Source organism: Bombyx mandarina, chromosome 05 (assembly GCF_030267445.1).
Source record: "Bombyx mandarina strain Sakado chromosome 05, ASM3026744v2".
Taxonomy (NCBI): Eukaryota; Metazoa; Arthropoda; class Insecta; order Lepidoptera; family Bombycidae; genus Bombyx; species Bombyx mandarina.
In genome coordinates this window covers 12,979,467-13,004,531 of record NC_143212.1, presented here as the reverse complement: position 1 = coordinate 13,004,531, position 25,065 = coordinate 12,979,467, and the positions used below count along the sequence as shown (strand labels likewise).

The window sequence follows — 25,065 nt, the reverse complement described above, 5'->3', positions numbered from 1 at the left end:
CATCACTGAAGTCGGATAGTGCCCACATTTCACTCTGTCGACTAATTGGGAAGCTTCCTTAGAGCTTTGAGCATAAATACGGTCATTTTGTTTGTTAAAATGTTGCTCAATTGTAAAAAATTTCTCATCCGTAAACAAAATTTTTCTATGACCTCCCTTTGCGTACCGCTTCAGTAGTTGTTTCGATTTTACCACCTTATTCTCTTTTAAATTATCAGTTAAGAAATGACCAGTACGTCTCTTATAGGCTGCAAGTCCTAAGTCATCTTTTAAAATACGCGACATGGTTCTAGGTGCTATCTTTATCTCCCGAGATAAAATCTTTTGCTTTCGGACAGGATTTCTTCGAATTCTTTTCCTTACTGCTTTGACCACCTTTTTCGTACGAACACTCGTTCGTGGACAACCAGATCTTTTTCTGTCACAAACAGAGGAGGTCTCATTGCACCTATTAATGCCCGGTACACAAACATTTTACTAATACCAAGCGTATGGAGAGTTTTAAAAATTGCATTTGGCTCCATACCTACTTTGTGTAATGCAATCACAGAGATTCGGTTATCTTTATCACCCCACTCCATTTTAATATCGCAAAATATTGTACAATGCATTGGCGCCAAAATGAGAAAACTCAATGAGCAATCATATAAAAATTAGAGATTCCAAATTCAAATGTAATATTTTGTTTATTTTTAATTGTAATAGTATTTATGGCCAGACTAAGTATTATTATACTGTCTATATATCGAATCTCTAATATACTATATTAGATATTTTATTACCTTTTATTTATTTGATTTTCTTGATTAAGTTCATATGTGCCGCAGTTATTTATTCTATGATCTCATATGGCCTATGACTCCCAGACTCATCACTCACGTATGTTCGCTCTTCGTTTATCCGTAATTGCTTAATATTACAATCGGTACAAACAGCATACATGATATGTTTAAAACTTTCTGAATTCAAATTTACACAACGCGAAGAGTATTTTTCCGTTATCGACAGGTCCAGTAGTTTCATTATAACATCAAAATCATCAAAAATTCTAATGTATCCGTAATTACTAAACGATTGAGAAATAGATCTCAAGGTAGGTGGCGGAATTCTCGTTGTGATATGATAACCACTTAACACCAAGTGAGCCGTGAGGACCAATGCAACGTCAAAGTTACCTTTCGTAAGTTTCGCAAAAATTATTGCGATTTCCATCCAACGTGACTACGATAACAGTTAAGTATTTCAAACCTCGAAATAAAACACGGTCGTGATTTAACTTAAAGAATACAAAATCGTTTTTATTTACAACAACAAATAACATTCCTAACAGTTTTATTTAGTGAATTAACCTTAAAAATTAATAATACCTTAACAATAATAGGTAATAATTAATAGTATCGTCACAATACAATTTTTCCCTAATGTCATTGTTAGAAAATTATTTTTTGTTAAATTTTATTTAAAAAAGGCAATACATCAACTTCACTTTAAGTCGTTTCTTTGGCAGTTTCGTAGTTCCGATTCGATTTCAGGTACTTTTGAATCAAGCTGGAGTACCAGGAAACAGCAAGCTTCTTTTATTGTTTGTTTTAAAATTGATTCATTACATTTCAGCTTTAGTTTCAACAATTAACCATTTATTTGATATTATCAATCAGTGAACGGTGTATTTTAAATAAGTGGTAGCGTTTCTCTTGTGACATATTTATTTTAGCGAGATGATTTATTCGACATGAGTAAAGCTTTTATCCATGCTATACTCGTAGTAGTCAAACGGTTTGGGTATAAAAATGTTCATACTACATGTCATAAATATAATATTATTAAAGTTTGTCGAAAATTTTTATTGTCAAATTTATAAGATTCAAATACTTTCAAATTTGTTCTGATTCTAAAGTTTTTGTCTCTCTTTATCAAATGACATTATTTTTGCGTTTCATGGGCTAAAAGAGTTCTTCTTTAGATTATGGCAGGCCGCTAGCTCACTGAATTTCTTACCAGATCTTCTCAGTGGGTCGCGTTTCCGATCCGCTGGTAGATTCTGCGAAACTCTGCTCTTGCTAGAGCCAGTGTTAGCAACACTTCCGGTTTCAGCCCCGTGAGCTCACCTACATGTTGGAGTGAAGCTGAAATAGCCTTCTCAAGACTATCAGCATAAGTATGAAAAAAAAAGCGGCCGCATTTAGCGTTAGCATTATATTATAGCTGACACACTCTACTGCACCTCAATTGCAAAATATATGTATTTTAAAACCAGCCCATCAGTAATGATTAATATCTATTGATCGTACTATCAGTATGATCAAGGATATCAATCATATCAGAGGTTTCTTATTCATCAATCATCACTCATCACGTTCGCACTTTTCTTCTTTGATGAATGCTTAATTCTGAACGAAAAATGTTAGTGAATGATGGAAAAATTATCTAATTTCATTAGGGTTCGAATCCATCATTGTAAACTCCTGTTGGATCTGGTTTACATTGCTTCGTAATTGAGTCCCGAGCAGCCGCCATTGCCACGGTAATCAGATGCATTAAGGCAAGGAATATAGCCGTGAGGGTAATTACTACCATCGTTTGATCTGGCTTTGACCAGTCTATCACTGGATAGATGAATTTGTTCCCCCAGCTGAAAACAGAAAGATGTATTTTAATTTAAATTATAGTTAGAAATTGGGAAATAAATGACTATGGAGCAGAAATGAACAACTTATGGTGCAAGGTTCGAATAGTATTTAAAAAAAAGTAAGATCGTCTATTCCTTATTAAAAGATTGGTGTGCGACAGCAGTCTTCCCGAACTCCAAAAAATCTATCTGAGCGGAGTTAAGAGTGCTGGTATGGAGCAGTACTTTTGACTCAACAGCGAGCTTTGAGTACATTGTGGGGTTGGGCATTTTGTGAGCTGCGTAGTACCACGACTCTGCGTATTATTTTGTGCAGCTATAATATATTCTTCAAGTCATTTCATTTATAATTGCGATATATATTAAATAACATAAGATTTCGAATCTTTTTTTAGTGATGCCAATTTCTGTATTCGCTTTAATGAATTGATATAAATATACACCCTGTAGATAACATTTTAATAATTAAGTATTATAAATATCATATAAGATATGTATAAATATATATTTGCAATGGTTACAGAAGAAAACAGCTATGCAAAGGCCTGCCCGTGTGTACATTTTAGTATAGGTACAGAAAAAAAATTCAATCGGACATTCACAGATGAGACAGAGACATTTGAATGTGAAATGTAATTATGGAGATGTCTATTAACTAGATGACAACTTAATAGTGGTGTTACTGATTCTAAATGGAAAAAGATCTGTTATTGTCATATCGCCACGTGTTTTCTTTGGTAATATCTACTTCTAATAACATGTGGTTTGGAGAAGTTAATGACTATGCATCCTTTCGAATGCATCACCTTGAACATTGAGTAAGTTTGAAATTCTAAGTGCTCGAAGAAATACTGTCGTATCTTTAAACTGTAATGTTTTTAAATGGCGAAGCGACAGTTGTAATTCCGAAAATTCTCTTTCTATATTTGATGCCTTTTATTATAAAATACTTTATGTTGTGCACAAGGTCGTTTGGTATGTATTTTGAGTCCGTGGTCCACTTTCGGAAATAAGCTAGAAATAACAATGTTTCCTTTGTGTGGAATGACGACTGTACTACTTTTCAAGCCGGAACGGACAACTTCTTCCCGACAGGAATAGGTACCTAGGGTCTCACCACTTATATACGATGGTCTGTTCAATAAGTTTAGATACGTCATTACGGATCCTCCCGATCCATTAACGATGCTTTTAGGCACGGAATAGATACATTTTTAGGTACCTCAAGCACCGGTCACCGTCCTCGCTGAACCTGTCGATTGCGACGGAGGGCTCGACGAGTAAATTAACACATAGACACAGCCCACTGAGTTTCTCAGTGGATTTTCTCAGTGGGTCGTTGGTCGTGTTACACGTCAAGGAGAAGCTGAAATAGCCTCTCAAGGTTATCAGCATAGGTAGGGAAAAAATGTTTAGATATGCGAAAATTCTTGCTGTGGCGACTTAAAGTACATTTATATATAAGTTCACATATAAGAAGATCAATCATGAAGAAAACATCAGAAGATAAAAATAAGTAAAGATAAAAAAATCGGTTTTTAAATTTAAGTTAACGATATTTACGTTACAAATATTCTTAAAAGGATGAAATATTTCTAAATAAAAGCTTACGGCCCGCAGGTGTAACGTTCACGTTTTGATTTCTCGATTCGTGGTTTCCAATCGCGAAAAAAGATTTTGCAGAGACTGATTTCAATATTTTGTAATGACGAAATAACATCCCTAATATCAGCCTGCTGAGTTTGTCAGCGTATCTTCAACGCGGGTCATTATTCCGATTCGCTAGCGGATGCATCAGCTAAGCAGCCCTTGGGCTGTATTATATGCCTATATAGTGCGATTTTTTTACTTCTCGATCGTAAACGTGAAATCCAATTTGTATGGAGTTGGAACAGCGCCCCTAGCGGCAAACGAAGAGAAGCTAACACTCTTAGGCATTCGGGCAGTTGTTAGTCATCTCCCTCCTCACTCCTTCCTCTTATCATTAATACTGACCTTACTAATAATTATTACGTTTAATATACAGAATTTTTTTCAATAAACACTATGCTGCTTGCTAGTTTTGAGACAAATACATCATGTATTAGATATATTTATTATACATTATCTCAAAAGAATGTAAGCAGCACAAAGTAGTGACTTAGAAATTTTGTTTAGTTGCGACTTACTTTCGAACAAAGATAGAGCGGATAGTTTCGACCTTAACACGGAGAATAACAAAGGAAAACGAACGACTCAGTGACGAGGTTCATTTAATTTTGTAAAGGCTCTGTTACAACACGGCGCCGTAACGCGTCGGTCCCGTGCGATCTTGACTTTTATCACGTTTATTTGTTTTTAGCGCGGTTACTTATCAAATATGTAATTATTACGCGACGTTGAACTTGTGAATTGACATTGACATCAGTGTTTATATTGAACATCTCGAAAAGAGTCAATATTAAGTACTCTAAATACATCTTATTGGTAAATTTTTATTTCGATGGGCCCTCGTAAGGTTGTTGTTTCTTTCGTAATTCACCACTTGGCACCGACGGTAGGTACGTAAGGTGATAAAACGTGTTCTTTAAAGTTTTAGTCGGCATTTTGTAGGTTTGCAATATATTTCCAAGGTTAACATATACTAATGAATACTGAGACTATGGTAGCGGAGTAAAATTAAGTGATTCTTCTATTAAAATAAAACAGTAGAGTAATATTTTATATTTTCATCGTTTAGCGAGTCGCCGATATAATAAAAATAAAAAAAAAGATTGTTAAGGCTCAATCTCGCATTTACAATTTCTATTTGTGACTGACGTGCAATCACGGGATGGAATCTAGATTTTTTAAATTCCATCTCTAAAGAGATGTAAAATTAAAGATGTGGTGTCGTGGGACACCAGGTAGGAACGAAGTTCCTTCGGCTAATGTAGAATCGACACAATTTGCAAAAAAAGAAATGGTGCTCAATTTTATGTAGGTTTTCTTGGTTTTTCTCTTAAATTTTGCTGATTAGTTTTTATTTAAGTACGAGAAAGTATTTAGGAAATTCAGTATTTTAGGAAATAATAAATTACGTAAAATAAAAAAATAGTAATTCAAATTATCAATTAAAATAACAAAATATATCTCTTTATTTTTGGTTGACAACATAAAATTACATAGAAATAGAAATAATTACTAAATAGAGAGAGAAGGGATTAGAGAACGAAAAGAAAGAAGGAGAAAGAGAAAGGTATTATACACTACTCGCTTGTGTATGCGACTGTCGCGCCTGCGCACGTCTCATTTAACGGTTTTATTCCACGCACTTTATTCCACGCACTTTTTTCCACGGATTTTTTCTTACGGTTTTACTATCACATTTTTTTCAGTTCGGTCGCGCAGCAAAATCCCTATCCCCTCCAAGCCTGCCGTAAGGAACTTCGTTCCAAAAATTGTTTTTAATATTATTTCATATCATTAAAGTGCAAATCAAGAACCATAAACTTATGAAGTAACAGACACATTAAAAGAAGAAACAATAAAGTCCCTTCTTATATATAGCACGTTGCAATTGATAATGGAGATATTACCCAAAGCGGGTTCTCGCAGGCAGGTGTTCGCAAAGCTCACACCAAATTCCTATGCGGCATGATAAGAGGAGATGCGTCGAACTCATGTAATTAATGGTGGTTGGAACTTTTGTGAGTCAGCGCGGGTAGGTACCACCGCCCTGCCTATTTCTGCCGTGAAGTAGTAATGCGTTTCGGTCTGAAGGGTAGGGCAGCTGTTGTAACTATACTGAGATCTTAGAACTTATATCTCAAGGCGGGTGGCGCATTTACGTTGTAGATGTCTATGCGCTCCAGTAACCACTTAACACCAGGTGGGCTGTGAGCTCGTCCATCCTTCTTAGCAATAAAAAAAAAGCAGGATAAAGACAAGAAGTAGACAGCGGCTTGGCTCTGCCCTTGGCATTGCTGAAGTCCATGGGCGACGGTAACCACTCACCATCAGGTGGGCCGTATGCTCGTCTGCCTACAAAGGTAATAAAAAAAAAAAAGTAGTCGAGTGGTAGTAACATTATATAATAGGCGCTTTAAGCATAAATATAGCAGAAACTTACGGATCTAATCCACCAGCGAAATAATAAGTGACAGAGAATAGCATGTAGGCTCCGGCGAAGTACAGCGGTTGCATGATGTGTAGCAGTCTACTGGGATGCGCCGAGAACATCAGCTCAACGAACATTACCACGGAGTTGACGCCGTGAATCATTACGTCCAGCACAGGATTCGGTGAGAACTTCACTGTGTCCAATGCTGGAAAACATTTCCCGATATTACGTATAAATTATTATTATCACGATTATAAATATGATATTAATGTTAAAAAAAATTAGTAAAAAAACATATACTATTTAAGTATATTTTTTTTACAAAATTTGTATATGTTTATGTACGTTTTTTTTTGTTTTATGTTATTATTGTGGGGTGACAAAATCGTTATTGTATTATATATTACATTTATTCAGCAATTTCAGTTTTAGATAAACTTAATAATCCATATTGTATGCTAATTTTGTTAAGTTTTACTGTGTAGTGTTTTTTTTTCTATACAAATGAAAATAATCCAGGTTTGCATATTTTTTTTAATTCTTATTAAATGAGTACTTACATGATTTTAATATTCCCCAATAGAACACAGTAATGAGAAAGGCGACCGGGATTGCAATATTGTAGAGGACCCAGTACGTTTTTACATACCAAGGCAAGCCAAATGTAGCATCTGGAAATGTATTTATTTCTTTAATTAACAATAGTGAAGAAGAGGTTTTGAGTCGATTTGCTGATAAAAAAAGAATATTATTTTTGTAAAAGTAATGTTTCTTGGATCACATCATCATTGTTCTTGAAAGTTTAGCACAGGCGTAAGTTGCACTCCGCTGCACTCTTACACCAGAGGAGTGCAACTTACGCCTGTGCTAGCCTTTCAAGAACAAGGGCGGGCCCTAAAATCCTTGGGCCCGCGATCTGCTCTCAACACCTGCAGATCGTTGAGTCTCACATACCCCGCGCGCGCCCTAGGCGCGGGGACCTCATCGGAGGTTTGGCCCCCGGAAAAAAAGGCGTAAGTTGCACGGATTTTTCTAAATTACCGCCCAGAATTGTGCTGAATGGAAATAGAGGGAAAGGCCCCGATCTCAAACCTGATGTATATTAGTAATTAAATTATAATGAGTATTATTAACATTGCAATTTAATTTCCTTGACTGATGATTAAAATCAAATTTTCCTGGTAATTAAAAAAAAAAACCTTTTTGAAAATTCAATTGTTATGTTGAATTTTGATTTGTGTGTGCTACTTGAATTTTAATATGTTTTACATTTTATAATAGTAACCAATTTTAATTTAATTAGGTACTTTAATTTTACTTTAATGCTTAATTTAATTGCATTATTATTAAGGTTAATTTTAAAATTTAAATGCTAAAAGTCAAAGATTTTGTTTCGATCTATATTTTAAATCCTTCCATTTCAACTTAATCGATTTTCTTTATACTTTTGATACATTTTTTGTCGAGTGCGTGTTTTGTTAATGCAGTGAAGTGGCACTTCTATTAGTACGTTGACCTCGCTTAGAAGTTGATGAGTAAAACTTAGGTACTTAGAGGCTGTATTTGGCAATTTTTTAATAATCGTACTTTAAAGCGCATATATTTATAATCGATAACCTCGAAGCGTGTGAGTGTCACAAATAGCGCTTTAGAAAAATAAATAGTCTCCTTGACTTCTCGAGACGAGATAATAGTATAATGCTGTCTGTAGTTTGTTATTTGATGAACCATCAATAAATCATTTTTCGTCAATGTAGCGATGTTTCGCAACCGCGTTAACTTACACGACATTGCTCGGTACTAGCACTCATAATTTGTTAGTTGTGTAAAAACTTCTGATAGCGTTGAATGTTTGGTATTCGCCTCCTGTCTGAGAAGATATTAGGAAATAAACTTGTTTTAAAGGCCGAGTTTATGTTAGCATTAACTTAGGATTTAATTAGTCGTGAACAAGAATATTGCCAAGTTTCTTTTTGTGTTCGATTAGTATATTCATCAAGAATTTTCGGACAGATCTTTTCTTGAGTAAATCTATCTAATTCTGTGCAATTTGAACAAATTTAGGATGATTAAAAAACTATTACATATTCAGTATCATTTTCATTAAATTACTAGTATGCTAGCGCATCGTTTGTAACATTTACAAAAATATTCATGCTATATTGGCAAAAATATTTCAAGGATTCACATTTCTAACATTTGAATATATTTTTAAGACGATTTTATTTTTATAATTTTTTTTTATTATGCCTTAACAGCTTTGTTTGAGATTCTTAGGAATAATACTGATTTATGAAGAACTAACGCGAATGTATAAGACTTGTCACACAGCCCCTTATAAGGTTTGTATCAATAGGCACAAGGTAACAAGGATAACCACGCTTAGACGTGATCTTCTCTACGTGTTGTTGTCATTGCTTGGTCGTCTATACTAATATTATAAAGAGGAAAGATTTGTTTGTTTGTTTGTTTCGAATAGGCTCCGAAACTACTGGACCGATTTGAAAAATTATTTTTCCATTAGAAGCCGACATTGTCCCTGATGAACATAGGCTACTTTTTTTTAATTTTTTTTTATTTAATTTTTTTGGTTTCATGTGTGTTAATGTTTCCGAAGCGAAGCGAGGGCGGGTCGCTAGTAATAAATATAAGGCGACGACATACAGTGAATACCTAGTCGTATTGTGCTTCTCAGTTTGTTGGCGTTGTTACTTTGAACTACAATGCTCCACACATACACTGGCAAAAAGATCGACTTACTACGATGGTTTATTGTAAAACATTTATATTACTAGAAACGGAAATAATTTTGTAGTTAAAACTTGTAGTAGGAAATTGTCCTTTGAGTAAGTTAAAAACAAATATGTTACATTTAGATCGATAATATTAGTGCAACCTAATGTTTGGTCTAGATTTTTAGTGGTATGAGGTTTTATGAAAACTAATTTTTGTTATCGGATTCATAGCCTTTCTCTCGTGCTTACGTAGTATACGATTGGATTTTATTATTTGTAATTACGTTCTTAATAAATATGATTATCCATATCCGAAGTCGAACTGGAATCAACTATTAACATGCAGTATACAAAATAACTATTTTGAGGGGGAATAGTCTACTGAGTTTCCCGCTGGATCTTCTCGGTGGGTCGCGTTTCCAATCCGGCAGTAGATTCTGCGAAGCACGGCCCTTGCTAGAGTTCGTGTTAGCAACGCATCAGGTTGAGCCCCGTGAGCTCACCTACTAGTCCGGTGACGCTGATATGGTTTCTCTAGACCGTTAGCTTAGGTAGGAAAAAAAGGGGGAAAGGATATTTGGTTGAAGCGACATTCATGCAACTTTACAGAAGAGCCATTTAAAATTTGGAAAAAATATCATAACAAAAAAAATCTTCGGCTATTTCAACGAAGTAAACTTAATTGCAGTTCAATTAAAAACACCGAAATGTTAATGCTAATCTATACATATAAATAAAATTAGAGTTTCTGTTTGTAGTATTGAAACAACTGCTTTTTACTACATGCATATGAATAAATATACGGTACATATACCAAAATAACATTTTTTACAATTTTTGTCTGTCTGTCTGTTTGTTCCGGCTAATCTCTGGAACGGCTGAACCGATTTTGATGAGACTTCCACTAATACATAGCTGATGATATAAGGAGTAACTTAGGCTGCTTTTTTTAGACTAGCTTCGCCCCGCGGCGTCACCCGCAGTTATTGTCGTATTGCGCGCAACATGGCGGGCTTCGCCTATCAATAATGAAATTTAATGTTTCCGAAGCGAAACGAGGGCGGGTCGCTAGTACCAAATAAAACGCATCTTTAGCTACAAAGATTAATGTTGCGTATTAAGTATCGTTTTAAACAAACTAGATGATGACCCAGCTTTGCTCGGTTTTTTTTTGATAACGCCATCTTGTTGTGTCTTTAAAGCGGTTAGTTGCCCTCAATTAAGAAAAATAGTATTATTATTCGCCAATAGATGTCGGGAAGAGTTGATTATTGAAAACATGAATAAAACAACATTTTCTGAAAATAAATTGTAGCTAGATCGATTTATCGCCCCCGAAATCCCCTGTATAGTAAATTTTATGAAAATAGTTGGAGCCGTTTCCGAAATTCAGATTTTATATATATATATATTCAAGAATTGCTCGTTTAAAAGTATAAGATAAATAGCCTTTCACCCCTCAATTTAAAGACTAACTATAAGTACATACGAAACTACTACCCTGAATACATATTTCATCTACAAATATAACGCGAAGAAACAGTTGGTAACTGTGACGAAATCGTAGAATTTGTGCCCAAAATAATTGTTTAATCAGCTGATTTTAAATTGTAATTTTCTTAGTATTATTCTGTTTGCACTCATCAATACAATTTACCTTATGTCTTCGTCTATAAAATTGGTTCTAATATATCATTATATATATGTACTTATCTTATTTTATCAATACATTTTTACCTACAAGTTATTTGTTTATGTATTTTAGGTGAAGGTTGAACTCTATTTGTAATGCAACAAAAAATAAATAAAGAAAATATGCATACCGATTGGTTTATCAATGTAAGCATAGACAGATATAGTGGTAGAAAAGGCCAATGTTACTGCAATTAGTAAGACACCCCAATGCGTGAAATAAATGAACCAATATTTTATATGCACGTTCAAAGTCAAGGGCAACATTATCAAAGAGGCGAGCAGCACGCACGTCGCATACAGGAAAAGGGTGCTCCGTACTATGAGTAGTGGCAGCGAGGAGAGGTTGCTTTGCCAACAGCTCACGTAGAACTCGACAGGCGACGGGTGCTCCAACCCACACATCCGCCAGCCACAATGTTTTCTCGCACACTTTACATTCATCATTTGCTTTAAAAAAATAATTTCACTGATTTTAGAGATAACAACGCACGATGAATCGAACGAGAAACAGACAATACAAATGGATTAAATGTAAATATAATATTTGACGATTGGCCTTTGTTTTACCGAAGCGTTCAACCAGTCAATGTGACCGATCGTCGGTATTGTTACTGCCTAACTGAGTTGCGAAAATCGGTGGTAATCACTGAAGCGTAAGATCGACTGGATTTGTGTTTAAAAAAAAGCATTCACAATTATTGCATTTAAATGTTCATTGCAATATTGTGTTAAATTAATAGTCCTAGCTTTAATGTTTAAATTTGCATGTTTCCCGAGATTTCATTGTAATGAGCGTTACGGTGGTTGATAATTCACTTTACTAATGCAGATACATGACTGGTTAACGTATTCTCAATGGTTTTATGGAGTCTGACCTACAAATGGATCTTGCGAAATAGCGCGTTAGCACACCAAATTATTTATGGTTAAAAGTTCACACACCTTCCATTAATCTCGATTATTCTCACAGCACATAATGCGTTCTGTCATAATAACAAACATTTTTGTACATTGTTCTGTTAATCTTGTTATATGGTAATTGTAATGCCAAATTATTGTAATCGGCTTTGGAATTAGATTAAATAAGTCAGGTTAAGACGACAAAAGCTTTAAACCGGTTCACTTGTCAGCGATTTGAAGAGATGCACGCACGTGATTTTTAAAATGATCTGATCAATTTGAATCGGCTCTGTTTGCGTAATGTGTGCGTAAAAACGTGATCGTTTATATAGCGAGCATCTGGTGCGTACATACATACAATGTATTGCCGTGAAATAGCGAGTTGTTCGAAAGTCACAAATAGTTTTGGCTGTCAGTCAACAGTACAGAAGAGGTGTAGGTGTACTACATTGCAGTATTTACTACGAATAGTATCGTGTAGATGATAATAATAGGTTGAGGAAAAAGTTTCTTCGCATTTTTTAAGAAAATTCACAAAATATTTTAATATATTTATTTACATTTAATTAAAGTATGTATGTACCATTTTGTTCGATAACTTTTTGCCTTCTTGTAGGTAGGGACATGATCCAATTGCTATAGAAATTTTGGGGCTTCTGATCAAAATACCGCGACAATTGGTTTTGGCAGTCCTCTCGTGATGTTAACCTGACACTGCCTAAAGAATTCTGAAGAGACCGAAACAGCTGAAAATCTGAAGGTGCAAGGTCAAGGCTATATGGCGGATGCTTTGACACCTCCCAGCCAAGCTCTCTCAATTTTTGCTGAGTGGCTAAAGATGTGTGAGCTTTAGCGTTATCATGATGAAAAACCACACCCCTTCTGTTGATTAATTCCGGTCGCTTTCTCTCAACTTCTTGCTTTAATCTCATCAGTTGTTCGCAGTAGAGTTCAGAATCGATGGTCCTGTGATGGTCATCACCAGTTATCAGCTTCATCAAAAATGGTTCGGTTTCATTACGTCGTAATAAAGAATCACAAATGAGAACACGGTTCATTAGGTTTCTTTCAGTGAGCTCGTGAGGTACCCAAATATCGAGCTTTTTTGTGTACCTAGTTTTTTTAAAATGCGCCAAAACTGTTTAGTGGTCAATTCTCAGTTCTTCAGCTACATCGTAACTACTGAGATGCCGATCTTGCTCTACTTTTTCAAAAATGGCATCCATTTTATCCGTAATAGGGCGACGTGCATCTTTGACATCAAAATTTCCTCTACTAGACTACTACTACTACTACTCTCACAGACACTGCTCTAGGTCCGTAAACATCGCAAATTTTTTTCGCGGCTTGCGTTGCATTTTTATCTTTTTTGTTGTAAAATTTTAAAATGTATCGAATTTCTTCATTAGATTCACTCATCTTGACAGTACGAAAAATAAACAAAAATCACACATTTTCCTAATTTGAATTTAGAATTATCTTTTTTAAAATTTAAACTTTTAATGATACCAAAACCAGCCAGATACAAATAGTATAGCCAAAGAGATTATATTACAAGTTCATACATACTATAATGCGAAAAGACTTTTCCCCAACCTATTATTTTCGAATTGCGCTGTAATATGTTGAAAATTTCGATTGTTAAACTGCGATTGATTTGAATGTGGAATATCTAGGTATAATTTTGAACTGTTTCTGAGATCAATTTTATATTAGGGTAGCTTAAGTTTTCCGTTTGTTGTCTTTGGAAGTTTTCTTTGCAACCCGCATTGGAAGATTACACCTATTATCGTGCAAGCCTTTTTTATCGCTCTATATATGTAGATGAGCGATCACATAGCGAAGTCAATTGGTGTCACAACACTTATGGGTTTCCGTGGCCACTTAAAATCGTGTGAGCTTGTCGATCTAAAGAAAAAACTCACCTTACAATTTTTTTCTATACCTTGGAAGAGTGAACGACGTAAATCTAGCCACTCATATTGATCTTAATTGTATTCTATAGGGGCTGCTTCACAAATCGGAACACGTAACTGCTTCGCGGCAGTAATAAGCAGGATAGAGAGAGAGAGAGAGAGATACATGTTACAGATACCTACCCGTCCGGCCTCAAAGGATATTATACGACCAGTATCTTTATTGATTATATGTATATGGTGTTTGGAGGTCGTACAGAATAAACTTATTACGCAATAAAGGTTCAAAAGAGACGTATTGTATATAACTAAAACATACCTGGTCGTCCGCGTTTCCTTAGTACTACGATGACACCGAACATAGATTCCAGGACGATGAATAACAGACCCCAATGTGTCATATACACAAAGAATAGCTTCGTTGGCCCCCAGAAATAATTCATCGACATGAAAAGTGAGATGGTTGCCCACAAGAATATTGGTATCCTCCATAACAAAGGGGAAATGCTTCCCAAGCTGGATTTCGTAAATATCTCGACGGATACATCTTCCGATCCCAGAAATGCCGAGATGCAGTACAATCCTTGTTTCCATGTGTATTTGATCATCTTGAGGGAGTTGTAGTATTACAATCAACACGAAGTAGTTGTTTATAGCATATCAACTGTTGTATAGTCTGTGGATAAAATTATAAAATTAAATTAAGTACATTATTTAAATATCTATACGTTTCTTTTGCATATTTTAAACGGTATTGCAAAATATGTGTGACTGTGACCGTGAATGTTCGTTAGCGAATCTCTGTGACCTTCGAAGTCAGTTGTATGTCCTAGATTTAAAAAAAAAAAGCATAACAAACATCTTGTTTATCATGGACGTTGATTATTAATAAGGCATTTTTTTTTGTATTTAATGATATACAGCATAGTTTGTATTTATCAATACATTTCAAGGCGGAGTCATCCGTACTAGGAAACTAGCTCGCGCTCGTGTGGTATTGTAGATATTAATCGTTAGGTTAATTCTAAAGCGCTTTCAACAATGAGCTCTGAGTGTCATCCAAGATATAGCAGTATCGAAACCAGGTAGGTGTCACTCTTATCATATTTTCTGAACAACAATGACATCTGTGTGTCGCAATAAGTTTTCACGGTTGGCAATATTTATGTACTGATAAAGGTACAGACCATACTTAAAGTTGGTAGTTAGCATGGAAAATCTAGTAGGCTCCGCGAATAGTTTTATAGGTTATTTATCGCTTAATTATCTTTATCTATCTAAGACTATGAAATAATAAATTGACAACATAAATAAGTTAAAAAATTGCGTGTTTCCATCTCATAAACCTAATCGACTTGCTTTGTATTTTTTATGTTAAGGTTGCTTTAAATTAAAAAAAATGAATCAGTCAATTTATTGATTTTATTACACTATAATAATTTTAGGCATATTTCGTATTGAAGGACAGGTCTATAAGGTTTGTAATACTGTACCAAGATAAGATGTCCTGTAAATATTGAGATCAATGTCCGAGGCGCCGCAACGACTCGCCGGAATCAGGTCAAACGTTAATTTTGAACATTGAGTGAGGGAGCATGAGGATCTGCCTTGTCTACCGCTATCAGCCAAATTGAGAACGATAATTGGAATTATTTCTATACCTACTACTACAAACATGTATGTACATACTAATATTTTTATGTTCTATAAGCAGACGAAAAATGTGTCATTGTCATAATTTTTTTATTGCCTTTGTAGGCAGACGAGCGTACGGCCCACCTGATGGTAAGTGGTTACCGTCGCCCATGGACTTCAGCAATGCCAGGAGCAGAGCCAAGCCGCTGCCTACAATCATGTCAATGTCAATCGTGTCAATCAACTTGCAAGGTGAACGGAATAAGACCACGAGGTAGAGGCCCGACACGTTGGACTGACCAGATCCGCACTACCCTCGACACTCCAGTTCACGATGCTCTACACTCGGCGGCAGATAGAGGCAAATGGCGTGGAATGGTCCGTAATATACTCTTGTTGCGAGGAGGTGGTCACGACCCTCAGTATTGAGGAAACCGAAGCAAGAAGAAGAAAAAATAAGCAGACGGTGAATTCGTTCACTCATTATTGAGTGCCAGTAGATAAAGAGAATACGAATCGAATCGAAGTGAATCGAATCGAAAAGAATTGTAAAAATTGTCTCTTTCCGGAAATCCGGTAATTTAAGAATGTATACAGACAGTCTGAAATATATAGAGCCACTAGATCTGTAGTTTTTATTTTCGAAGTGAACTAATATTTTGGACAATTAAGCGATAATCGTTAATGCCCCTTGAAAATTATCATCACCCATCTGATCGACTTCATGAATCGATAAATCATTCCCAATTAACACCAGTGACACCAATTGTGCGACATAATTGATTAAGTTTTAATTTGAATAAGACAAGTTTGAGTACATGCGAATAAAAGCGAAAAATATTCTTGGTTAGTATAAACAAACATTAGTTCCACAAACATAGAGTTCCTTGTATATAGAATTTGATCAAAGGTCGCTTCGTGACTTCCTAATTATCATCTTGTTTATGGCAAGTTTTTATCATCGCGTAAACAAATCAAGACTATAATCGAAGGTAACGCTTTTGTATCAAATAATCCCCGTAAAATATTTGAGCAAAGAGATGTTGTCTCCGGTAATCAGCGTATATATTTAAGTTGATTACTAATATTTTAATTGAAGTCCAGAAATTTATTAATAATGCTATTGAAAAGAAATGTTTTAGCCATTTGTATCCAAAACGCAACATGTTGGTGTGAGTAAAATACAACTTGGACTTGGACGTTTGATATCAAATTGTTATTTTAATGTAATTATAATATTATATTATGTTTAGTTTCAGTGAACGTAGGTTCCCGATTTTTTCTTTCCTCGCTTTTATTTTGATATGAGTAACAAAGCAAAAACGTTTGGAGCCCTGGGTCTACGCAGAAACTTCGGTTCCCCGTGTGTTTTGTAGTGAAACATACCGTAGGGAGCGCTCTGAGGAATTATTCCAGATTATCCCTTTGTATTTTTTGTATCAACACAATGCCCACTATCGGAGCTGATCTCATCAAAATTATGTTTTTTTTTATTCCTCAGATGGGTGGACGAGCTCACAGCCCACCTGGTGTTAAGTGGTTACTGGAGCCCATAGACATCTACAACGTAAATGCGCCACCCACCTTGAAATATAAGTTTTAGGTCTCAGTATAGTTACAACGGCTGCCCCGCCCTTCAAACCGAAACGCATTACTGCTTCACGGCAGAAATAGGCAGGGTGGTGGTACCTACCCGCGTAGACTCACAAGAGGTCCTACCACCAGAAAAAAAATGTTGAACGAACTAGGCGTCCATCTTTAGCGCCTGTTGAGAAATCTTTTTACCACATACCGTCCGGATTTAGAATGAACTCCCTTCCGCAAGCTTTCCCTAGCGCTATGACATGTCCTTCTTCAAACCAAATGTCAGGAAAGTCCCCTCAAGTAAGCAGAGACTTAGCTGTGGCCCTGGTATTGCTGAGGTCCTTGAGCAATAGCGACTGCTTATCTGCTCTGACTGCAATTAAAATACAGCAATAATCGTTTGTTAAGTAAAATAATTGTATGATGTACTTAGAAGCTATATTAACAGTACAATGTCTGGCTTGTAATGATAGCATTTAATAATACTTATAACCGGTCGGACGGGTTGTTGATATCACCGTTAATTAGGCATGGCACGAATGATAAACTAATGGTAATTTCAATTCAATTCAGAATTCGACCTTTATCTTAAGGTAAACGTTGCCATTATTCTCTTGGAGGTCTAGAGTCTGCGTGTCTTCGCGAACGAATGAATTGATAATATTTTGGAATTTTCTTCAAAATAGTAGTATTATTAACACTTCTTAAAATAATTATTACGATATACCTACTAACTAATACCTAGTCAGGTCATAAATTCTGTCACATGTTTAATGTAAAATAATTGAAACAAGTTTATTCATTATGTAACCATTCATATACCAAAATGAACTTAACAAAACATAGATTCTTATGACACTAAAGTTTATTCAAAATGACCTCCGTGATTTTGAATACAGGCCTTCAATCTGCGCGGCCAGTCGTCTATCGCAGCACGAACGAGGTCCAATATCAATATCGGCGGCTGCCTTAATCAAGGATGTCTTGAGTGACTCCAAATTGGGATGAGGCTTTGAGCACGCCTTTTCCTCCAAGTGTTGCCATATCTTGTAATCTAACGGATTCAAATCTGGACTGGAGGAGGGCCAGTCTTCGTGCCGGATGAAGTCGATTTCACGCGCCGCCAGCCAGTCTTGTGTGCACTTCGCTCTATGAGCTGGCGCCGAATCTTGTTGGAATACCCAGTGCCTGTTATTGAACATGGTATGAGAAACAGGTTCCACAAGGTTCGTCAGGACTGTATTTTGATACACAACTGCATTCGTTTTTACACCTTTCTCACAAAAATGTACCTCTGTTAAGCCCCAATAAGAAACTCCCAACCATACCATGAGCGAGGATGGAAAATGACCTCGTTGGACACGCGGAACACGGTTGCTCGCTTCTTCACAACTGTGTGCGTACACCTTATCATTTTGTTTGTTGTAGCTCTCTTCTACGGTAAAAGTTTTTTCATCCGAAAAAAGAATTTCCCGATATTTTTTTCCCGCGTACCGCTTCAACAAAGCGCGGCATCTCTTCAGTCTCAGATCCATTAGACGAGCATTCAAACGATGTCCTGTTTTTCTTCGATATGCCCGAAGCCCTAAGTCTTCATTTAACACCCTTTTCACCGTGGTTCGGCCTAACCCCATCTGAAGGGCCAACAGTTTCTGCTTACGTTTGGGATCTCTTTGAATTCGCGCCTTCACAGCTTTTATCACTGCTGGAGTCCTAACAGACCGAGGGCGACCACTTCTTGACCTGTCATCTACACTAGAGTCTTCATTGTATCGTTTGATGGTACGATAAACGAATCTTTTAGTTATATTAAAAATTTTCAGTATGTTAAAAATTTGAATTGGCGCGTAACCGCAACGATGCAACGCAATGACTGCAACACGGTCTTCTTTAAGCGTCCACTCCATATTTAAAAATGAGTAAAATTCTAAAAGTATACATTTTTATTTTCATGAACAATTCGAAATTCGAATTGCTATTATTGATTGCAAGAAATGTAAAGGCTTTTTTATTTTATTTTATATAAGAGCGTGACTTCTATCCAAATGTTTTGTACCCTATATATTATGATGTAATAAGTGACTAGTCAACATTTGAAAAAAAACGTATATTTGTTCTAGGTTTTTGTCGATCACGTAGACGTCTAACTTAGACTTAATTTTAAAAGATCATTATTTTAAATTGCTAATTCATCAACAGCAACCTATTTAAACAGCTATGACAACTCGTGAAACACATTTAGAAAAATACAAACGTTAACTCTTTAACTAGTTGCTATTGATCAAAAAGGCTACATCGTAAAAGTACATAGCAAAAAGAAAGCATTATTCATTTGCGAAAACAACCATTAATACTCGTAGTTTTAATTAGTTAATATTTCCTTTCAATTTTAAAATGACTAGAAAATATCTGAGTTAGTTTTCATGATTTTTTTATTTCCACTCTATAAGTTAACAATTCGAATATTTAAGCCACGAGTCAAATTTTATCAGGTGTGTTTTACGTAATAGACGTTACTCCTTTACATCGAACGGTAATTGTGCCTATAATTAGTATTAATGAGTTCAAGGGTATAGAAAACGATGTATGTTCTTAATATTCCGACCTGATATATGAGTTGTGCTGCAAATGAGCGATTTGTAATAAAATTAAGGATATGATTTGGCTTAATGTTGCTTAATTTCCGATGTTATCGCGTATTGTATCAGCTGTTCCTATACTTATGATGAAACAACTGTATTTAATTTTTATAGTTAAAAGAATAAAGCGAAAAAAAGGTCCTGAATTTTATATGCTGTTAACAATACTTTTGGAAAAAGGAGTATCAGGAGCTTGTACATTTACACGTGTAACAATTTAATGGGAATGCGTAGGTGCTGTGCGGCAGAAATAGGCCGGATGGTGTTATCTACTCGTGCAAGCTACATTATAATAAAATATATACTCTAAGACTAGTATATACGCAAATTGTAATATTTTTAGCAGAATTTTTTTAAAACGATCTTTCGTATTGGAGAGTTTTCCTCCTACAAGTTTTACGCTCAGAGTTACTTATCAACATTGATCGGCAAACGAACAAAAACACGTTCAGAACACAATGTTATCATTATAAAGTTAATAACAACATATTTAATCTATATAATTAATTAATAAACGTGAAAAAAATATGTTTTATATCAATAAGAAGTTTAAGTGAGTACAATTTAAATTACAATAAAGTTATGTTTGAAAATCTGCCGATTGTAATTCAAACAAAGAAATTGTACATATTATTATAATGCGTTCGACTGAAATTACTCGCGTCTTTACTGACTGAGTAATAAGACAAGAATTTCAATGAAATTAATTTTATTAGTATTATAACAATGCGAGTTTTTATATGATAAGATAGGGTTGATTAACAAAAATAAATAATAATATAATAAATAATAATTAGAAATTTGTTACTTTACATATTAATTGAAAGTTATTTGAGAATAACATTAGTTCATTATCAGCTATATATTAAACAATAAAACATAAAAAGTACCAAAGCAATTAGGAACTAATTAAAAAAAAAACTAGCATTGTTCATAAGACCTTTGTAAATCTTAATTAAATCACTTGTATTAAATGAAATAAAAAAAAAACACTCACTAAAACTTTTTAACAGTCTTACCTTTAGCCATTTGATTTTCAATTATTTTTTTTAAATTTAATATTTATCTCGTAATTTTACAATTCACGTTTTAAAATATTTTCATCGTGCATGCGAGTGTATTAGCGCGCGAGTTTGTCGCGACTAGTTCGGTTACTAGCGCGTTATCCCAAACACTGGATACTGCACATGCGCTGACGACTGTACAGTGAGGTTACGTCCACCAAAACGGACTTGAAATAGCGCCTGATTTTTCATTTCACTAATATTGTATATGTCGGCGCAAATATGACTATTTACCTACCTATTATAAAAATAATAATGATTCAATGTGATAATCGGATAATCTGGTCATCAACTAATTACTCTGTGTTTGTTAAGATGAGAAATTGATGTAAAAGCAGTCCCTTTTATTGTAATGTCAAAACTTGTAAACACGCTGACGTGTACCAACCAAGCCCTATAAATACGGCAGTGTGGTCTAGCGCTGATTCATCCTTACGTTAGCATTCTACAAAGCTAACGGACTCGCGCGGCAACGCGATCAAATTTTCGAATTCCTCCGCGACAATCTTGTAGATATTTTGTTAGTGCAGGAGACCTGTCTGAAGCCCTCGCGTCGTGACCCGAAAGTCGCGAATTACGTCATGGTTAGGAATGACAGACTCACCGCCTCCAAAGGCGGGACTGCCATTTACTATAGGCGGGCCCTGCACGTTGTCCCTCTCGATACTCCCTCGCTCTTACATATCGAGGCATCAGTGTGCCGTATCTCGCTGACGGGACACCAGCCGATCGTCATCGCATCCGTTTATCTCCCCCCGGACAAGCCCCTCCTGAGCAGTGACATCGAGTCACTGTTCGGCATGGGAGACTCCGTCATCCTGGCAGGCGATTTATATTGCCACCACACTAGGTGGAACTGCCATCGTACGAACATCAACGGTAGGCGTCTCGACGCGTTTATAGACGACCTCACCTTTGAAGTAGTCGGTCCCCCAACTCCAACATGTTATCCGTATAACATCGCGCTCCGTCCGAGCACTATAGACCTGGCATTGCTTAGGAACGTAACTCTGCGCTTGCGTTCCATCGAAGCACTGTCAGAGCTCGACTCAGACCACCGACCTGTCGTTATGCAGCTCGGTCGCCCTCACAACCCAGTCACTGTTACGAGGACCATGGTGGATTGGAATAAGCTGGGCACGTGCCTAGCCGAAGCCGCTCCGCCAATCCTCCCTTACGGCCCGGATTCGAATCTATCCCCCGAGGACACCGTCGAATCCATAAACATCATTACCGATCACATCTCTTCCGCGATCATTAGATCTTCAAAAGAAGTCGATGTGGAGGACAGCTTCCACCGCATCAGACTGTCCCCCGATCTTAGGAATCTCTTAAGAGTTAGGAACGCGGCAATCCGGGCCTACGATCGTCTTCCCACGCATTCAAACCGGATTCGGATGCGTCGTCTACAACGCGAAGTCCACTCCCGCCTAAGCGAGGCGCGTAACGATAATTGGCATAGTTATTTAGAACAACTCGCGCCTTCTCACCAAGCATACTGGCGACAAGCTAGGACTCTCAAATCCGAAACTACCGCCACTATGCCTCCCCTCGTACGCCCTTCAGGCCAACCACCGGCATTCGATGACGATGACAAGGCTGAGCTGCTGGCCGATGCACTGCAAGAGCAGTGCACCACCAGCATTCAACACGCGGACCCCGAACACACCGAGTTAGTCGACAGGGAGGTCGAGCGCAGAGCTTCCCTGCCGCCCTCGGACGCGTTACCCCCCATGACCACTGACGAAGTTAGAGACGCGATCCACAACCTCCAACCTAGGAAGGCACCCGGCTCCGACGGCATCCGCAACCGCGTGCTAAAACTTTTGCCAGTCCAACTGATAGCAATGTTGGCTACAATTTTAAATGCCGCTATGACGCACTGCATCTTTCCCGCGGTGTGGAAAGAAGCGGACGTTATCGGTATACATAAGCCGGGCAAACCGACAAACGAAACTTCTAGTTACCGTCCGATTAGTCTCCTCCCGACGATAGGAAAAATTTACGAACGGCTCCTTAGGAAACGCCTCTGGGATTTTGTTACCGCGAACAAAATTCTCATAGACGAACAGTTCGGATTCCGCTTTAAACACTCGTGCGTACAACAAGTGCACCGCCGCACGGAGCACATCCTGATAGGACTAAATGGGCGTAAACAAATCCCGACCGGCACCCTCTTCTTCGACATCGCGAAGGCGTTCGACAAAGTCTGGCACAACGGTTTAATTTATAAACTGTACAACATGGGAGTGCCAGACAGACTCGTGCTCATCATACGAGACTTCTTGTCGAACCGCTCGTTTCGATATTGAGTAGAGGGAACTCGTTCTCGTCCCCGTCAACTGACTGCCGGAGTCCCGCAAGGCTCCGCGCTCTCCCCGTTATGATTTAGTTTGTATATCAATGATATACCCCGGTCTCCGGAGACCCATCTAGCGCTCTTCGCCGATGACACGGCTATCTACTACTCGTGTAGGAAGATGTCGCTGCTTCATCGGCGACTCCAGATCGCAGTAGCCACCATGGGACAGTGGTTCCGGAAGTGGCGAATTGACATCAACCCCACGAAAAGCGCAGCGGTGCTCTTCAAAAGGGGTCGCCCTCCGAACATCACTTCGAGCATCCCACTCCGTAGTAGGCGCGCAAACACCTCCGCCGTTAGTCCCATTACTCTCTTTGGCCAGCCCATACCGTGGGTCTCGAAGGTCAAATATCTAGGCGTCACCCTCGACAGAGGGATGACATTCTGTCCCCATATAAAAACGGTACGCGAACGCGCTGCGTTTATTCTAGGACGACTCCAATCCAATGCTTTGTAGTCGAAGCAAACTGTCCCTCCGTAATAAGGTAACTCTCTACAAAACTTGTATACGCCCCGTCATGACGTATGCAAGCGTAGTGTTCGCTCACGCAGCCCGCACCAACTTGAAATCCCTTCAGGTTATTCAATCACGATTCTGCAGGATAGCCGTCGGAGCGCCTTGGTTCCTTAGGAACGTGGATCTCCACGATGACCTGGAGCTCGATTCAGTTAGTAAGTATCTGCAGTCGGCATCGCTGCGCCATTTTGAGAAGGCGGCACGACCTGAGAACCCTCTCATCGTAGCCGCTGGAAATTACATACCCGACCCAGTAGACCGAATGGTAAACCGTCGACGTCGCCCAAAGCACGTCATTACGGATCCTCCCGATCCATTAACGGTGCTTTTAGGCACCACAAGCACCGGTCACCATCCTCGTCGAACCCGTCGCTTGCGACGAAGGGCTCGACGAGCGAACTAACCCATAGACACAACCCACTGAATTTCTCGCCGGATCTTCTCAGTGGGTCGCGTTTCCGATCCGGTGGTGGATTCTGCGAAGCACTGCTCTTGCTAGAGTCAGTATTAGCAACTCTCCGGTTGAGCCCCGCGAGCTCACCTACAAACGTTAGGGCGAAGCTGAAATAGCCTCTCAAGGCTATCAGCATAGGTAGGAAAAAAAAAAAAAAGCGCTGATTCATTCGTGTCCAAGCCGTAGTACAGTACGGATCTCTGTGGAATGTTGTTATGCTTTTCGTGAAATATACGCAGCTCACAAAGTTCTACTGAAGTTTTGTTTCGGAAGCCCAAACATGAGTCATCGTCGAGAACTTAATGACCGTGACGTCAGCAATGGTGACGTCACACTTTTTAAAAACATTCCTTCAGCGTTTCTCCTCCGACATATATTATCGTATACTGATAGATTTGACGAAGAGAAGTTGTTACCTAACTAAAAGGAAAGTCCAGATAATCTTAACTGTAATGATCTTTAAATCAAATGTAAATCAATATTAGCCCACTAAATCGTTTAATTGTAATAGTCTCGAGTACTACTGTTTCTGTACTGCCTATTTTTATCTGGTTGTACTTTTAGGTACAACTATATGGATCAATAGCTCATGTCCTGATATCATAATAATAAAATATTTTAAATTTTCTTTGAATACGTAATAATGTGTATACATTGTTTGTATGTAGGACCTATCAGTGCGTGCGATCAACCTCACCGCAACCTCGTTCAAGGTGAAGGCGGTTCGTTTTGGTGCGTGTTTAGTTTTATTATAAGCTTATTATTTATTGTCTGTTATTTAATACTCGTATATAAAAATGGCTAAGGTTAGAAGATTTTAAGGCTAAGAAATATTTAACTAAAACTCTCGGTCT

At 37.4% G+C, this 25,065-nt stretch overlaps 1 protein-coding gene across 4 annotated transcripts; it reads right to left on the bottom strand.

The window, feature by feature from the left end:
- Nucleotides 1–1,268: 1,268 nt before the first annotated feature.
- On the bottom strand, nucleotides 1,269–21,076 carry LOC114246241 (protein rolling stone-like). Of its 4 annotated transcripts, XM_089727847.1 has the most exons (6): nucleotides 20,834–21,076; nucleotides 17,384–17,548; nucleotides 14,276–14,632; nucleotides 7,271–7,381; nucleotides 6,720–6,915; nucleotides 1,269–2,632 (listed from the first exon to the last, which is right to left on the bottom strand). In XM_089727847.1, exons 3-6 carry the CDS (start codon nucleotides 14,562–14,564, stop codon nucleotides 2,437–2,439), a joined length of 792 nt encoding a protein of 263 aa, XP_089583973.1. In that variant the 5' UTR covers nucleotides 14,565–14,632; nucleotides 17,384–17,548; nucleotides 20,834–21,076; the 3' UTR covers nucleotides 1,269–2,436. The 4 variants fall into 4 exon arrangements, with proteins under 4 accessions (XP_089583973.1, XP_028034489.2, XP_028034490.2 ...); XM_028178688.2 differs by lacking the exon at nucleotides 17,384–17,548; XM_028178689.2 differs by lacking the exons at nucleotides 17,384–17,548; nucleotides 20,834–21,076 and adding an exon at nucleotides 15,450–15,569.
- Between the last annotated feature and the right edge of the window lie 3,989 nt (nucleotides 21,077–25,065).

What these genes read in the sequence shown, in the direction of transcription:
- LOC114246241 (XM_089727848.1), bottom strand. Translation starts at nt 11,584, where the DNA reads ATGATGAATGTAAAGTGTGCGAGAAAACATTGTGGCTGGCGGATGTGT. An exon ending in TTACATTGATAAACCAATCG is followed by an intron (nt 7,382 to 11,268) that starts GTATGCATATTT and finishes ATACATTTCCAG; the next exon opens with ATGCTACATTTGGCTTGCCT. An exon ending in TTGGGGAATATTAAAATCAT is followed by an intron (nt 6,916 to 7,270) that starts GTAAGTACTCAT and finishes AATGTTTTCCAG; the next exon opens with CATTGGACACAGTGAAGTTC.